This window comes from Festucalex cinctus, chromosome 9 (assembly GCF_051991245.1).
Source record: "Festucalex cinctus isolate MCC-2025b chromosome 9, RoL_Fcin_1.0, whole genome shotgun sequence".
NCBI lineage: Eukaryota > Metazoa > Chordata > Actinopteri > Syngnathiformes > Syngnathidae > Festucalex > Festucalex cinctus.
This window is the reverse complement of record NC_135419.1, coordinates 21,467,611-21,485,594: the sequence shown is the minus strand read 5'-3', so window position 1 is coordinate 21,485,594 and position 17,984 is coordinate 21,467,611. Positions and strand designations below refer to the sequence as shown.

At 41.8% G+C, this 17,984-nt stretch overlaps 1 protein-coding gene across 1 annotated transcript; it reads right to left on the bottom strand.

Moving 5' to 3' along the window:
* Positions 1-1,396: 1,396 nt before the first annotated feature.
* Positions 1,397-17,941, bottom strand: dgkq (diacylglycerol kinase theta). Its single transcript, XM_077532139.1, has 23 exons — positions 17,590-17,941; positions 14,826-14,905; positions 14,641-14,740; positions 13,585-13,670; positions 13,371-13,496; positions 11,926-12,085; positions 10,346-10,417; positions 10,171-10,271; positions 7,941-8,140; positions 7,777-7,867; positions 7,653-7,707; positions 7,516-7,577; positions 6,790-6,940; positions 6,679-6,717; positions 6,503-6,618; positions 5,204-5,355; positions 4,959-5,107; positions 4,691-4,869; positions 4,519-4,619; positions 4,096-4,242; positions 3,913-4,024; positions 3,683-3,835; positions 1,397-2,466 (listed from the first exon to the last, which is right to left on the bottom strand). Exons 1-23 carry the CDS (start codon positions 17,789-17,791, stop codon positions 2,332-2,334), a joined length of 2,769 nt encoding a protein of 922 aa, XP_077388265.1. The 5' UTR covers positions 17,792-17,941; the 3' UTR covers positions 1,397-2,331.
* Positions 17,942-17,984: the final 43 nt, after the last annotated feature.

Below are 17,984 nucleotides of genomic sequence, written 5' to 3'. Positions count from 1 at the left end.
AACGTAGCTCGACCGGTAAATCGAGAGCTTCGCCTTTTGGCTCAGCTCTTTCTTCACCACGACGGACCGATACAGAGTCCGCATCACTGCAGACGCTGCACCGATCCGCCTGTCGATCTCCCGCTCCATCCTGCCCTCAGTCGTGAACAAGACCCCAAGATACTTGAACTCCTCCACTTGGGGCAGAATCTCATCCCGACCCGGAGAGGACACGCCACCCTTTTCCGATTGAGGACCATGGTCTCGGATTTGGAGGTGCTGATCCTCATCCCAACCGCTTCACACTCGGCTGCGAACCGCTCCAGTGAGTTCCATTTATGAATTCAAAGTCAATAGCTTGAAGGCCACCATCTTTGTATTCTTTAGTTATTTCAGCTGTTTTTCCATACAGTGTTCCCTCGTTTTCCGCTGGGGTTAGGTTCCAAAAAATACCCGCAATAAATGAAATCCGCGTAGTTAGCTTTATGTTTTACAATTCTTATAAATGTTTTAAGGCTCTAAAATCCCTTACCACACAATTTAGACACTTTTCTCATTGAGGCATTTACATGTTCTCACATTTCTCTCTTGTTCAAACATTGATAATGTTCAAAACTTCATAAATTTTATAAAATGGGTATATTACTGCAAAAAAATATGCAAAATTGCACTTAAAAAAAAATCCGCGATACAGCGAGACCGCGAAAAGTGAACCGCGTTATAGTGAGGGAAGACTGTAATGGACTTTCTTCCTCCATATATGATCAAAATTAATTTCATTTTTTTTAATGGCTGTATTTGGGATAGTGATTGAATATGCTGGGTAGATGCATCTTGAAATACTTTCCACTTTTGTCTCTTAATAACCAAGTATGAAGTCTAATTTTGCAAGTACAGTATTTCTGATGCTTTTTGTTTTTGTATACACGCACTTCCGTCTTTTTCGGTTAGGGCGCCTCTTGATTGGCTACATTCCGTTTGACGTCACAGTTTTTGGCGCAGGCGCGCCTCGGCGTCCCCGCTGACGTTAAATTAATTTTTGTCGTAAATATTGAACATGGTTATTATTTAAGATTGTTGGCCCAGACTGGTTTTGGACCCAATTATCGGGACAAATCCACTCTTAACACATCTCACATATAATCTTATAAGATAATCGTATAAGATAAAAGATTGTCGGGCGTTTGACGTCCTTGTTCGGGAAGGGGCAATATCGGGATAATAACAGCCCGACTCTCTTTATGTGTGAACCAGGCTCAGGATAACATTTGTTTGTGTTGCTAGCTGAGGAAGCTCAAATACAAGTTTGATTTTTGACGTGTACAACAACAACACAGTTGTTTGTTTGTTTGTTTTTTTTTTCATTTAATACTTCCACCAATAATATGAAGGCAACAAGTGGTTTGGAGTGACTTGCTATTTATTGACAAATGTTGATTACAATCACAAGTTCGACAAAACCCTTTTGCAGGCATCGATTCCATATCTTGCATGCTACTAGTTTGCTCTTTGTCATCACAAGTGAAGCAATTCACCGCCAGCAGAACTTCCTACTAGTAACCTTAACCCCCATCATCACCATTCACTTCTTTCTGGACAAAATATTAACTTTTTGTTGCTGAAAAAGGATCAATGAGTCAAGTAACACTTAAAAAGAAATAAATAAAGATGTATTCTTGTCATATGATATGCCTTTTAGGAGATGCCCTTTGTTCTATATGGTTGAATTATGTGCTGTTTGTTGTTGTAAAAAAGAAAAAATGTATGTATTTGTTTGTCTGTATGTGACGATGGTCCCAATCATATCATATCATGTCACAGTTTTTCTTGCCGGGATTATTACCGGGCTGGTCGCTTGGTCCCCACCAAAATAATTGACACTCATAGAATTGAACTGGAGAAAAACTAAAAATACACAATTAAAATACCCGCCAATAATCACAAATGTAGCACCAATAAGTGAAAAACAAATGTAAAAAAAAAAAAAGTCAAGCCATCTGTACAACGGCGAATATGTACTGTAAGCACATTTTGAAAATGACAGCAAATCATCTTTTTTTTTGTAAAATTATGAGTTTGAGAAGCACACTGCAAGGCGACATTTTCAAGTAAACATTCACAAACACAAAAAAAAAGGTCTTGCGTCATTTCTGACTTGTCACATGATGATTTTTTTTTTTTTTAAATAATTGGCACAACATCAACAAAGCTACGTTAGGAACACGTTGTCATGACAACAACATCCAAAATATCACCATGGCAACCGCTCCTTCACATCAAAGCTGGCGGTCAGCGTTTCCATAGAGACGCCTTTTTTTTTTTTTTTTTTTTTTTTTAACCTGCACCGTCGCGTCATGGCTGAGCGTCCTCCGAGGGGGTGGAGCTTTCTGAGCAGCCGTCCCAGGAGGCGGAGCTTTCCGAGCGCCCGTCCTTTGCGCCGCCCGGCGACTTCCTGTGTTTGTGTTTGGACTTCCTTAGCATGCGCACCTGAGGGCAAGCCGTGGGGACTTCATTAGGGACGCCCGATTATTATAAAAGTATTTTGTTGTTGTTGTTGTTGTTTTACAATCATTTTGATTGACTTGATCGAATGTCATTTTTATTTGTATGTGGGCCAAATAATAGCAGTCAGCAGCCAGTTGAAGATATGGCCCCCCGCCCGACACACCTGAATCAAGTGATCAGGATCGTTATCAGGCTTGCGCAAAGCTTGCTGATGATTTTATTCAGATGTGTTGGAGGAGGGAAACGTGTCAATCAGGCTGGATTGGGCCTCTGGAGGGCCGGACTCTGACACCCTTGACTTCCATCACATCAAGAAAGATTTCTTTTCTTTTCCTCTGACAACTTTGCTTCACTTTTGTTTGAAATGTTCAAGTAGAGAAGCCAGGAAAATGGAAAAAAAATCTATTTGCTCAGGGAATCTCACCATGTCCAAATGTATCCCACTTTTTCACAAACAGATTCTACACGTTGGCTTTTTGTTTATACATTTATTCATTTATTTTTGTTTTGTTTGGATTTTTTTTTGTTCTGTTTGTTTGTTTTTACACAATGGCTTTTGTTGCTTTTTTTTGTGTGTGTGTGTTTGTTTTTTTGACAATGTGTAAACATTGTCTTTTTGTTTTTGTTTTGTTTTTTTCTTTTCTTTTTGTTTACATGGCCTTTTTTGTATTTTTTGTTTGTTTTTTACACATTGGCTTTTTGTTTTTTGTTCTGTTTTTTTTGTTTGTTTGTTATTTTAAACATTAGCTTTTTGTTTTGTTTGTTTTTTGTTTATTTTTTTTACACGTTGGCTTTTTGTTTTATGTTTGTTTTTTGTTCTTTGTTTTGTTTTTTGTTCTTTTTTTTAAACTGGCTTTTGTTTTATTTTTTGTTTTGTTTTTTTATTAGTCTTTTTTGTGTTGGATTTTTGTTTTTTGTTCTTTTTTTCAAACATTGGCTTTTTTTGTGTGTTTTGTTTTTTGTTCTGTTTTTTGTTTGTTTTTTGACACGTTGGATTTTTGTTTTGTTTTTTGTTCTTTATTTAAACATTGGCTTTTTGTTTTTGTTTTGTTTTTTGTTCTTTATGTTTTTTTACACGTTGGCTTTTTGTTTTTTGGGCCCAATCAGAAATGTTGAAGCCCAACTCTTTTTTTTTTTTTTTTTTCTTTCTTTTTATTGGTATGGGAAATGTGTTGCTTTTGCCTTTTTTTTTCCTCACCTTGGGTCCAGCGGCGGAGATGACGACATGTCCTGGAGGCTGCAGCCAGGGTTCCCCGTCCACCTGCACGGGGAAGGCCTTCCTGAGCAGCAGGCGCATGTATGTCCCCTGGGCGATGCGAATGCCCGAGCGCAGGCCGCTCTGCACCTGACCCTGCGCACACACCAGACCGACCGGCCCCGTTAAGCTCATTAAGCGAGCCGTCGTTGGCGCGGCGCCCACCCACTCACCATGTGGACCACGCCGGTGACGCCCACCACCTCCAGCAGGCCGTCGTCCACGCTGGGCTTGCCGTAGCGGCCGTCCGCCTCAGAGCCCCACAAGTCAGCACCGGAGCCCCAGCTGCGAGCGGGCACAGAAAGGTCACAAGGTTGTCGCGGGGGTCATCGCAGGGTCGGTCGCTCACTCCTCACCTGGGAATGTTGAGGAAGATGAGGCCCTCGATGTTGGGCAGCGCCACCTGACATCCGTCCACCTGCAGCTGCACTTCCCTGTGCAGACTGCGGGTGGCACTGATTTTCTGCAGGCCCACCTTCACGTAAACGCCCTTGTTGTGGAACCTGGCAAGAAAAAAAAAAAAAAAAAATCACTTTATTTGAGTACTGTCAAAGTTCAAGCAGTAACTAATTAATTCATCTCGAAAAAAAATATCACATTAATCATGTAATCATACAAAAAATGTAAATTTATAATATAAAATGTACAATATATTAAAATAGTGACGTGGGGAAGAAAACAAAACAAAAAAAAACAAAAAAAACCCCATCTCAATCTACAAAATGTCTGCTAAAATTGCTGACTGGAGTCCAGTCACATGACGTGACGCGTTGGCGTACCTGCTGGTGAACTTGTCCGGGTCACCTTGTCGGGCCTGGTGGAAGTCCAGACTGAGCTCGGCGTCGATGCCCACCCCAAAGTAGTTGTTCATGTGGACGACCTGCTTGACGGATGGACGGACGTCATGTGACATGGCAATTTTCTTTTTTTGGCGGATGGACGACGACGCACCTTAGGTGCTTCCAGGAAGCTGTCATCGGCGGTGGCGCCGGTGAGGTCCTGTGCGTCCAGCAGGATGGTCCAGCGGTCCATTAGAACCTCGTCCGCCTCATCCACGCAAGTCAGGACGTGCGTCGGGTCCTCGCCGCTGTAACCCGCGCCCCAGCGCAGTACACGCGACAGGTCATTACCTTTAGGAGGGGAGGAAGCGCCGCATTTGGATGCTTGCTGCTCTGGCTGTCACACACAAACACACGCACACACACAGAGTGCACGTGACCTGTTCCGAGTGGCACAATGGCAACGGGCGGCTCCCGGCAGGCCAGCTGGTGGCGCAGCGCTTCCAGCACGCCCAGTACCCAGCCCACCGTGCCGTCGCCCCCGCACACCAGCACCCGGAAGCTCGGAACCGCCCGGAACGTGTGGAGGCTGCGCACAAACAACACATCACAACAACAACCCTCGTTACTGGCTGACTGTGGCAAATGCAGCGCCGATCACAATGCGGCAAAAAAAAGGGGTCACCCTGGCAGCGGTCCTCCGTAGGCGAGGTCGAAGACTTGATGCGGGTTGAGAATTTTGCGGAAGGCGTACAGAAGATCTTTGCCCTTCAGGCCGCCGCTCTTGGTGTTGACAAACACCAGCAGGGGGCGCACGTCGGACGACAGCAGGCTCAGCTGCGGAAGGACACAAAAGTGTAGACAGACCGTTAGCAACACCAGCACTGACAATCGCAGGCTTTTCCAGAGTCTTCATTTTGACAAGAAATTTGAATTGAGTTTTAGTTATAGTCTTTTGACTAAAATTCATTCAAGTTATAGTCATCATTTAGTCATCTGATTGTATTTTAGTTTAAATCCAATTGTAGTTGATGAAAATAAAGGTCAATTTTATTTTTTAGAACTTTATTTTTACAACTTTTTCAATTATAGCAAAACAGAAACAACAAACATACAGTTGGTCAACAATTTCACAATATAGGAAAAAAAGTACAGTTATTACAGTCTTTTTATACAGCAGTGGTTCAAGAGTCAGTTCTTTGGTTTATAAACACAATCCATTTTTCCCAAAAGAAGAAATTTTTCCATTTTTTGGTTTAAAGAAAAGGTAATACGCTCCATACTTTCAATTGTGTTCATAATACTTATCCAATCAGTCTGTGTTGGAGGATCAGATTGCAGCCATCTCCTAGTTACTGCATAAAGGGCAATTTTAGTCGACAAAAACAACGGGCAATTTTAGTCAACTCAATTGACAGTTTAGTCGATATTTTCCTTCAGCATACATTACAACTTTTATATAGAAAATTATAACACACCAATTTGTGACTGCAGCTTATTAACACGCAAGACGCTTTTCGTTCTTTCTGGTTGGATTGTGTGAATTTTCGTCACTGTTGTTTTCATTTTCGTTTTAGTCGTTGACGAAATTGTCCGTCTTTTAGTTATCGTCTCAATCAATCAACAACTAATTGATGATGACATTCGTTTACTACTTTGACAATCAATTAAAGACCTCCTTTCAATTCAAATTGTTCATCTTTTCACAATGTCAGCCTCTACACTAAAAATGTCTATTGTCACTGAAATATAATTTAAGTTACAATACTGTCAGTCAATGGACTCCGATTTCTGTACTGAATAATATTATAATAGCATATATAATAGAGTAAATTATAGCAGAAAAGATTAAAACAATCCCGAGTCTCAAAAAACGATAATTTCATTCATTTTATGAATGAATTAAATATTTTTATCCATTTGCTCAATTAAACAATCAATTGATGGATTGATCAATTGAGAAAATAATTGTTAACCGGCGTACCTGAATGTCCGGGATGACGAGCGAGGTGAGCGGCTTGTCATTGACGCTGAGGTCTTTGGCCAACATGAAGACGCGCTCGGCTTCGGAGAAACACGACAACTCCAACGCCACCGCGCCTGCGCACGCACGCACGCGTGAGGAGAGCGCAATATTGGCGGCCTTGGCGAGCGTCTCACCTTGGCTGGCGTACACGTGGCTGACATCCGCCAGGTGACCTGCAAACGAGAGTAAGAAGAAGAAGTCACGTTGTCATGGCAACGCTGGCGTGCGTGCGTGTGCGCGCTCACTCTTGACCATCAGCTGTTCCTGCATGAGCTGCCAGTACTGCTCATTGGACAGCTGCGGGGGCAACCCTCCAATCAGCAGGCTCACCCGCACCATTTGGCTCCGCCTCTCCGCCACACAGAAGCGGGTCTGGTTCATCTGCCGCAATGATGTCTTCCACACAAAAGTAAAGCAAGTCTCCTTCAGCCACACAAGACAATGCTAAAGCTAATTGCTCATTTCAAACATCACACCACGACTGACCTTTCTGATGAAAAAATGGGTCAAATCCATGCTAACGCTAACTGTTACTAATCATGCCACGACTGACCTTCCTGATGATAAATGGGTCAATCCATGCTAATGCTAATGCTAACTGTTGCTAATCACACCACGAGTGACCTTCCGGATGATAAATGGGTCAATCCATGCTAATGCTAATGCTAACTGTTGCTAATCACACCTCGAGTGACCTTCCGGATGATAAATGGGTCAAGCCATGCTAATGCTAACGCTGTTGCTAATCACGCCACGATTGACCTTCCTGATGATAAATGGGTCAAATGCATGCTAACGCTAACTGTTGCTAATTACGCCACGACTGACCTTCCTGATTCTAAATGGGTCAAATCCATGCTAACGCTAATGCTAACTGTTGCTAATTACGCCGCGACTGGTCTTCCTGATGAAAAATGGTCAAATCCATGCTAACGCCAACGCTAACTGTTGGTAATAACGCCTGGACTGACCTTCCTGATGTCGTGCAGTTTGTCCAGAATGTTCTGCTGCGGCGTCAGTGCTTGCCTCTGTACTGCGGGCAGACAGAGGTCGTGACCTTTAGGGTGCTTTGTAAACATTGGTGAGACAGAGGTCAGAGGTCACTGACCTTGTTTGCCGCTCATGAGCACTTCCTGCAGGTCAAATCGCATCTCGTCGCCTTTCTGTGGACGACACCAGAGAAGATCATTGTGGTCACGTGACTCCGCCTACCTGTTGCGCAAGGTGCACACCTGGAGGCCCAGCCGCTCCAGGACCTCGGCCAGGACGGACGCCGCCGTGCTGTCCTCGGACACCGACACGCTGACGTAATCCCATCCGGATCTGAAAGGCACACCAAGCGTTGGTTGACTCGCTGAAGTCGGAGGCTGGCGAACGTGCGCAGAAGCGGCGTGACCTGTCGGGGCCCCCGTACACTTTGAGGACCTCGGCGCCGCCCCCCTTGGCCCTCAGCATCCAGGTGTCGCCGCCGTCCTTCAGCGAGTCGCTGTTCCGGTTCATGACGTCATCGCCATGGAGACGCTCGAGTCCGCCCACCTGCTGCAGCTGGAAACCCTCCGGCTCGTCTGGCAGGTAGAAGGCCCGCAACGCCGCCTCCTGGGCACCACGCACACACGTCACCGTGGCGCCACACTTTGACGACTAATGGACATCTCATTGATTGATTATTCGATCTGATTGATCATTTGATGATGATGATTGATCATCAATTGGTCAAAGATCAGATATCAGGGATGTAACGATATCCAAACATCACGATACGATATTATCACGATGTGAAGGTCACGATACGATAATTATCACGATATTGTGGGGAGGTAGGCAATACAAAATTGAGCTAGAAAAAAAAAAACACACACACACACAATATTGTGCTTTTGTACATTACAGCAATGCATACAGCATGGATTTTAAACATAGAAGGGCTAAAATATGCCTTGTGAAAATTAAAACAAAAAAAATTAGCCACCAGAGGGTGCTAGAACTACACAATGGAGTGTGTGCGTACATAGAAAGAGAGAAAGAGGAAGGCAGAGAGAGAGAGAGAGAGAGAGAGAGAGAGAGAGAGAGAGAGAGAGAGAGAGAGAGAGAGAGAGAGAGGAAAAGAGGAAAAAGAGAGGAAAAGAGAGAGAGAGCAAGAGAGAGACAGGAAAAAAGAGAGAACGAGCGAGAGAAAGCGAGAGGAAGTGAGAGAGAGAGAGAGAGAGGAAAACAGACAGAGAAAAAGAGAGAGAGAGAGAGAGCGAGAGGAGAGAGAGAGCGAGAGAGGGGGGAAACAGAGAAAAAGAGAGAGGAAGAGCGAGACACACAGAGAAAAAGTGTCATGTTGCTGGGCTCTCAGTGTGTTTTTTCCTTGTCTCACAGTGCCTGATTAATGAGAGGGGCGTGTCCCCTGCACCACACCTGCAGTGCATCACCTATTAGGCCTTCATAAGGACTGGGACTCCTTGCAGCCACTGTCGGGTCGTTGCTCGGTCTGCTCACAGCCATAGCCTAGTGTTTCTACTGTTTTTTCGTCTTCGCTACAATTTGATACTAAAGTTCTCGTTTTGGGTCTACGTAAGTTTTGCTACGTCTCTTTTTGTTCCCACCCCTGAGTGGCGTGTTTTCAATAGCAATAGTAATCTGTTACTTTCTTGGTTTGCGGTTTATAGCCTTCGGGTCTTATTGTGTTGTTTAATTTCTCTCCTTGCATTTTGCAAGCACCTTTTGTTAACCTTTTTTCCCTGGCCTCTGTCCAGCGCTTTTTGTTTATATTCACGTGTTTGGTGAATAAAACATTCACATCCTCCTCTTTGTTCTGTGTTTCTGGGATCCACTCTCCGGTCAGACCGGAAACTTAACAAAAAAAAAAAGAGAGAGAGAGAGGAAGTGAGCGAGAGAGGAAGTGAGCGAGAGAGGAAGTGAGTGAGAGAGAGGAAGTGAGCGAGAGAGAGAGAGAGGAAGTGAGCGAGAGAGAGAGAGAGGAAGTGAGAGAGGAAGCGAGAGAGAGAGAGGAAGTGAGAGAGGAAGTGAGCGAGAGAGAGAGAGGAAGTGAGAGAGGAAGTGAGCGAGAGAGAGAGGAAGTGAGAGAGGAAGAGAGAGAGAAAGAGGAAGTGAGAGAGGAAGTAAGCGAGAGAGAGAGAGGAAGTGAGAGAGGAAGTAAGCGAGAGAGAGAAAGGAAGTAAGCGAGAGAGAGAGAGAGCAAGACAGAGAGTGAGAGAGAAAGAGAGAGGAAGTGAGAGAGGAAGTAAGTGAGAGAGAGAGAGAGAGCAAGAGAGAGGGAGAGAGAGGAAGTAAGCGAGAGAGAGAGAGAGCAAGACAGAGAGAGAGAGAGAGAGAGAGAGAGAAAAGAGGAAAAGAGAGAGAACAAAAGTATGGAAAATTGGTAGATATAAGACACAATTTTCATGAAAAGATATGCAAAATATACGGTTGAGTAACGGTATGGATTTCCAGGTAGCAAGTATTGGAAGAGTACCGGTTGAAATGTGAAAGGGACATACATCCCTTGTTTTAATATCGCAATATTGCCGTTATCGTGACATCCCTAGTGATGAGCGTGTTCCATATTTGTGTGCCACATCCCAAGTGAGGTGTTTTGTTTGTTTTTGGGGCCACGCAAGCGCATGCGTGTGTCTCCCTACCAGAACTTGGTGCTTCCTGGTGGCCCTGACGATGGAGACGAGTCGGAAGTGAGCTCGCCTGAGGGCGTCGTCGCCGTCGTACACTTTTACAAACTGTTTGCCTGACACACAAATTGCACCTCAAGTTGCACTTTTTGTTGTTGTTCTTTTTTCACGTCGACCCGCGTGTACCGACCGTGCTCGGGCGTCGCCGGTTGACCGTCTCTCAACGCCACGCCAGACGCGTCCACCTTGTCCACATCGTCATCTGCGGGGGATGTCGAGTTATCTTTATCGATATTGCGCTTTCAAACAGGAAGGTCATATCGCAATATGAACAACACAAATGACTCAGACGCACAATCAGCCATGACATTTTCTCTCAGGCAGTTTTGGAATTTTTCATTTGAGTTCGTTTTGGTATCGTTTTGAATTTTGCTTTTTATATGTAGTAGTTACTTTTAATTTGTTTACAGGGTGGTTCTGTTTTTTATTTTTTATTTATTTTTTTATTTTTTTAAGTTTTACTTATTTCATAAATGCTTAATTTTAGTTTAGTTTTAGTTAGTTTCAGTATTAGTTTTAGTTTTTAAAAAATGTGTATGACTTGTGCGCAATATTAAGCGACGTCATCTTTTGGTACTTTTCTATAGGCTGCTGCAAGATGACATCACTTCTGTGTGACACACTTTCAAACATCCTTATTTCAGCGCTTCATATGAAAATAAATCGACTTCAAATCACATTTCAAATCATCCCCAAAGGCTCATCCATTCAATTAATTACCAAAGAGCAAAACCAAGGACATTTTTGCTATCATTATAGTTTTATAAACATAACATGTAGTTTCAGTTAGTTTTCGTTTTTTAAAAAGCATTTTCATTTTTATTTCGTCAACGAAATTGTTTTTTGACTGTTAGTTTTAGTTTTTTCGTTAGTTTTAGTACACTCAAATAACCTTAACATAATAATAATAATAATAATATTAAATAAATAATAAATAAATAATATAACAATTAGAATAATTAGTTTTAGTAAGTTTTGTAAACATACCGTCGTTTCAGTTAGTTTTCGTTTTTTAAAAAGCATTTTCGTTGCCTTATATTTTATTTTGTTAACAAAATTGTTTGTTGAATTTTTGTTTTAGTTTTTTGTTAGTTTTAGTTAACTACAATAACCTTAACATAATCAGATAATAATAACAATAATAATAATAATAATAATAACAAATAATTAATAATTATAATAATTAATAAATAAAAATAATAATCAATAATTAGTTAGTTTTAGTAAGTTTTGTAACCATAGATGTAGTTTCAGTTTTCAGTTTTTAAAAAGCATTTTCACTTTTATTTTACTTTGTTTACGAAATTGTTTGTTGAATTTTTGTTTTAGTTCACTCAAATAACCTTGGTCCAATGACAGTCGGTGTGTTTTGATGTGCTCCTCCCAGAATGTGCCGAACAATCTCGCAATCCTAATCGGCTTGCTCCCGTTTGTGTGACAAACACACTCATTTTAGCGCGCATAAATCCTGAGGAAAGCATGGTCTGCAAACAAATACAGCGCAGCTCAGCTTCTGGGACGAGCAGGATGTGATGACGAGCCGAAGATTTTGAAAAATGGAGTGTGCTCATTCAACGTGATGTCATTAATTTCTTAAAAAGAAGAAAAACTATTGAGCTTGTGCTTGCTAAAAATGTCAAAAGATGAACTGATTCTTCCAAATGTCGAATTGTGTTCCCACGATGCACTTGGCCAACGAGTTGCACTTACCCAGCTCGTTGCCGCCACCGGCAGCCTCCATGATGCGGTAGCATTGCTGCTTGCTGAAGTTTCTGGACTGGAGGCGCACGCACGCGGGATGCAGCGTCAGACGCCGCAGACGGCCCAGCGTGCACTCCGACGCCACCCGCAGGTGGCACGCTGCGTGACACTGGGGAACACACACACACACAAACAAAAATGGCGGCCGGCGTTACTCGCAACGGCCAATAACACTTCACTCATTTTCTGCCAAAAACTGAGAAATATGTTCTATTGGAAATGTTTGAAGTGTCCCAAAGACGGATTTATAAGTTTGTTTGTTTTTTTTGTTTTGTTTTTTGCTCGAGCATACAGAAGACTTTGATGATGAGGCTTTGACGGTTGAAGAAATGCTAGTTATTACACAAAACGGCCAGCAGGTGGGAGCAGAGTATAAGAGATCAACCAGGGCCGTGTTGAAAAAATATTCTAATGCTAATTGCTCCAAAACGGAAACAGAGAGAAATATACTTTTTTTTTTCCCTGATGAAAGAAGAGACTTTAATCTTTCTTATGGTAGTTTCCAGATTAGCGTGTGGAGTAGATTCCAAACTTTTTTTTCGTTTTTTTGAGAGCTGAGTATTGTTCATTCAGCAGTCTTACCAATTCAACATGTCATCATCATTGCTCTCTCTATCGCTCTGTTTTTTTTTGTTAAATAACGGGGGGAGTGGGGAGTTTAAAAATGTCACTTTTTACCCTGATAAGTTAGAACGTGATCAATTTTGCTACGCAACTAAAAATACTGAAAATAAAAAAAATAAAATAAAATAAAAAAAAAGACTTTAAAAGAAGAGTAATCATCTTCACTCATCATCATTTTCAAAAATGTCTAAAACAACATAATAATAATCTGTTCATTATAAGTAAATAAATAAATACATAAACAAAAGATTTAAAAAGAAGACACCCAATGACAAAGTCAGCTGAACTCGGAAACAATTGCTCTTTTTTTTTCTTTTTCTTTTTTTTTTTTAAACTGATTGTCATCCCTGTGACACTGAACTTTTTTTGTGACTTGCATTGGAAAAGGAAATGACAAAAAAAAAGAAAAGAAATCTACTTAAGTTAAAGGAATCCTTGACTCATTGAGCCATTTTCAACAGTAAAAAGTTCATATTTTGTCTATAGTTAATGTAGTAACTTCATTATTTTTCCTGTACAATGGATAACTTTCAAAAGTCATTTTTTTAATTGCTGTCGACTGATGATGACATCACCTGTGCTGAGGAAGTAGGGAATAACCAATCATGGCTCACCTGTTTTCTGACCAAACACAGAAAACAGGTGAGCCGTGATTGGCCATTACCGGTGATGTCATCACCAGTCAACAGCGAGTAGAAAAATGACTTGTTTTCAAAATGCAGGTCTCTCTTTCTTTTCCACAGCGGCGACTCGTTTGCGGCGCTTCTCACCGTGACGCCGCACCACTCGCACCGCATCCCCGCCAGAACGTCAGACGAGCCGCAGGAACGCCGGCACATCTGGCAACGCGCGCCCGACGGCAGGTTGCCCTCCCGCCAGTGGTGGTGGAACGTGTCCTGTGGGCGGGCACAAAACCATCACCGCACAAAACAACATCATAATAATGGTGATAATAATAAGTCAAACACGGTGGCGCTCACTAACCTGCTGCCGAGTGCCGTCTGCGTGACAAAGGCGACAGTCGGCGCAGGTGAAGGCGGCGCAGTCGGCGTGCACGTGCAGCTCGCACACTGGAAGAAAAAGCATTCGCGTCTCCTCTTATAGCCGACAACTCAACTTATCAATACAAATATTTGACAGGAAGCCGACATTGATCAGGAATAAACGCGGGAACATATGTTTTCAAATGTTCAAATTGAACATTTTTCATAGAAACATATGCAAAAGTGAGTCAGTTGCTGGACATATAAACAAGTCAAAAAAAGAGTGCTGATGAGTCGTCTTCTTCGCCTGAAGACTTGGGTCCATTTCCCCGCCACTCTTATGAGCCGCTCCCCTTAGTGGCCCACTAAGTCATTGCTCAATTAGTCATCAACAATGGAGCTGTTATAGTTGCTGTATATTAACTACAAACATACTTACCTGTGGGTACCTGACAATACGATACGCTATGCAATACAAGGCTCACGATAACGATTATCTCACGAAATGACGATACCGCGATTATCGATATATTGCTCAGGTAATAAATCCATGATAATCTACGATAAAATTAATCATAAAATAATAATAATGATAATAATAACTAATAATAATAAATAATAAATACAAATAAAATGCAAAATAATTCATAATAAAATAATAAATCTAAATATATAACTATATATAAAAATATATATATATATATAAAAAAATAATAATAATAATGAAGATTTATCGCGATATCGATATATCACCACACTCCTAATATGGAATATTCAGCAAAATCTTTCAGTCAATTAAAGACGTCAGTGACTTCTTACGGTATCCGGCAAAACGTTGAACAATTTTCTGCACTGGCGATTACAAAGTGTCCGATTATTCAATAAAGTAACAAATGTTTTCATCTCCAATTCATCAATGAATACATTTTTTTTCTTCAAATAATTGCTAGTTGCATCCCTAAATGTGAACAACAAGTGTTATTAGTTTGCAGTTTGCACAAGTGACACCAAAAGCAAACGTTTTGATGAGAGCGCCCCCTGGCGGCCCGGGGCTGACCTTGGCAACGAAGGGCGCCGTCTCCCTCTGTCTGCTTCCGGCACACGCAGCACACGCGCCGCTTGGCAGCGTCTGGACCGAAGCAGTGAGCCACGGGGACCTGCAGGGGGCAGCGTGGACACGTCACGTGACCTCATCCACCATGCTGACGATGACGACGACGACGACTAGGAGGTGCTACTCACCCGTATTGCAGAGGGTGCCATGCTGGGGCACAGCGAGCCAAGCGTCTTCAGGCATTTCTCGTGACACATCAAGTTACACACTGAGGATAAGAACACACATCACCATAGCAACAAAAGGACACTTCCAACACACAACACGCAAATTGCCATGGCAACAGAAGACATTTTTTTTTAAAACCAAAACAATGATAGTCAGAGCACACACCAGGGCAGACGTTTAAAATGCAACCAGCATTATCGCCCTGGCAACAGAAGACATTTAAAAAGAAAATAAATAAATATATAGAACGGCACACAGACATCACTGTGGCAAAAAGTCACAAAGTGTAACATGTAACGCACATATTAGCATGGCAAAGGTGAGGCACAACTTTAGATCAAAACACACATCGCCATGGAAACACATATTTTAAGCACAGTCTGCAAAAAATTTTATCACCATGGCAACAGAGGACCGCACACAAGTGTTGTCAGCGTCAATAACATTTTGGTACCATGTGACCAAAAAAACAACAACATTTTCATACACTAAGACCTCTGTTTCCATGACGACCGTAGGAAGTCCATGAGAATTCCTGCTTCTCACATTGACAAATGCGCACACACACAATTTCACCTTCTGCTCTTCCTATGATGACACACAAACACCCCCCCCCCCCCCCCCCCCCCCCCCACACACACACACACACACACGGACGGCTGAGGGATATCGCGCCATCATGTTCGTCAGGTAAGTGTAACCAAAAAACAAACAAATATGTTTAGCTTTCCATCACTACATTCCAAAACAGAAGATGATTTTCAATGAACTGCAGGAAATACAGAAACATACATTGATTATGATTCCGTTTTCGGTTTGGTTTTTAACATGTCAAGCACGTCAGCCCAAAGTTAAAGTTGTTGTTTTCCAAAGTAAAAGCAAATATAATGCTTATTTTGAAAAAAAAATAAAAAAATTAAAAAAAATAAAATAAAAAGATTTTTGTTGCGTTACATCTGTCAGCGTTTTTGGGTGCGGAATACAAAACTGATTTCAATTTTTCTCTATCGCGTCAATTTCTTTCTTCAAAAATAGAAATACAAATAAAGTGTTCCCTCGCTATAATGCGGCTCACTTTTCGCAGTATTGCTATTTTTTTAGCGCAATTCTGCATGTATTTTTTTTAACAGTAGTGTACCTATTATATAAAATTGATGAAGGTTTGAACATTGAGAATGTTTAAACGAGAGAAATGTGAGAAAAAGTCAATGCTTCGATGAGAAGTGTGTAAACTTTGTGGTGAGGGCTTTTAGAACCTTCAAACAATTATAGTCAACGTAAAACATAAAGCTAGCTACTTTGCGGATTTGATTTATTGCGGGTATATTTTTGGAACCCAACCCCAGTGGAAAACCAGTAATTAGTAAATATGTGCTTGTTAAAAAAAAATAAAAAATGTTCATCAAATATTGTCATGTGAAAGAAAAAACAGGCATGACTGCAATGTTTATGTGACGAACTTGAGGACAATCGCATTTGATACTAATCTGTGGAATTTTGCTTATTTGGAGGCCGTGGAGAAAAAGAACTTGACATGCTAAAAAAAAATATACTGCAATTTTGTAATGAGTATGCTACTTTTATTTATTTATTTATTTATTTTAATCAACATAAAAATCAAACTCAACATTTTGTTCCAAATCGTAAACGTTCATGGAGGATGGCTAAAATCAAATAAGATTCACTATTACAAAAGCTGAAATTTCCAAAATTAAACAAAACTATCTCAACGATTGGCCAATTATAAAAAGTAAGAATTGACACCTAACGTCAATAATTCAAGTTAGGTGGTCTTAAGTGGCAACATAAGATGGCCGCGGTTGGCTTCTACTTCTCCCAACGACAGTCCAGTCACAAGCCGGTGTCGGGCTGCCAGATTGTATCGGGGTCGCCTGCAGATGACGCCACACTACAGGATTGGCTGGAAATTATCCAATTGACGTCAAACATTGTAAAGAAAATATTCAAGATGTCATTTAAATAACAAAATGTACAGACTGAAATTGTAAAAACGTAAATAAACCTAAGAATATAAACGCTAAATATATTGAATGAATAAAAAAAAAAGAGTGACTAAATGATAAATACACAAAATAATTGTGTCCAATTTAGATTGTTAATATGTTCCTACTATCATTAAGACTGTTTTATTGTTCGTGTGATTGATTTGTGAACAGCTAAAAAAACAAACAAAAGTTAACTTCGTTAGCTCTGCCGTACTGACGTCGAAGTGCGAAGACGCTTCAATCTATTTTTTTCCACTCTTAAAGTATCATGCTTTTATATTTTTAAGTTTATTTACGATTTTACAATTTTAGTCCATACATTTTGTTATTTTGAACAATTGTAAACGGACAATTTCCGGACAATCCTGTAGCGTTACGTCATATTCAGGCGACCCCGATACAATTTGGCCGCCTGATCACAATTTACACCGACACCCGGACGCAGCCTACGAAATTTTCGACAGCGTAATATTAAAGACACTGACGACATTTGATGACGACATTGAAAGTCGCAGTGAAGACATTTTTTTGTTGTTGTTGCTTTTATTCATTCCAAAACCAACAGACATCCAAAACAAACTGAGCACACACGAACCGTGCTGTCGAACCAGACAATACCAGCAAGGCTTGCTTCGTCTTAACCCTTCCTAATGTCATTTGAAGACACGACGAGTCGACGCCGTGATTGGAAGTGTGAAGTGTGATGCGCTGCACTTACCTTCGCACAGGAAGCCGAGCAGCCCCCACAGGAAGTCGCTGCAGTGGTGGCAGAAGGTGGGCTTGGTGAGCGTCACCTTTTTGAAGCTGTGACCCAGAGCCGAAGAGTTGTGCGTGCCGCATTTCTTGGCCTCCGGCGGGCTCGCCGTCACGCCCGGGCTGCCGTCCGTGGCTTCGGCTCCAGCCGGGCTGCAGTCCGCCATGCCTCACCGAAAGTCACGTCACGTCGCGCACGCCGTTTTTACAAAACGGCAACATTTAAAATGTTCGTGCCCAATCGGCGCGTTCGAAGCCCGCCAGTCCAACACACGCCGTGTTCGGGTCCACGAGGAATCCTCTTGCTTTTGTTTTTTTTTTGGATCAACCTGTGACGTCGCGAGCCGGCGTGGGTCCCCG

Coding starts and splice junctions, on each gene's coding strand:
- dgkq (XM_077532139.1), bottom strand. CDS start 17,791: ATGGCGGACTGCAGCCCGGCTGGAGCCGAAGCCACGGACGGCAGCCCG. Junction 10,272..10,345: donor ACCGGCGACGCCCGAGCACG/GTCGGTACACGC, acceptor TTTGTGTGTCAG/GCAAACAGTTTGTAAAAGTG. Junction 4,025..4,095: donor ATCTTCCTCAACATTCCCAG/GTGAGGAGTGAG, acceptor GCCCGCTCGCAG/CTGGGGCTCCGGTGCTGACT.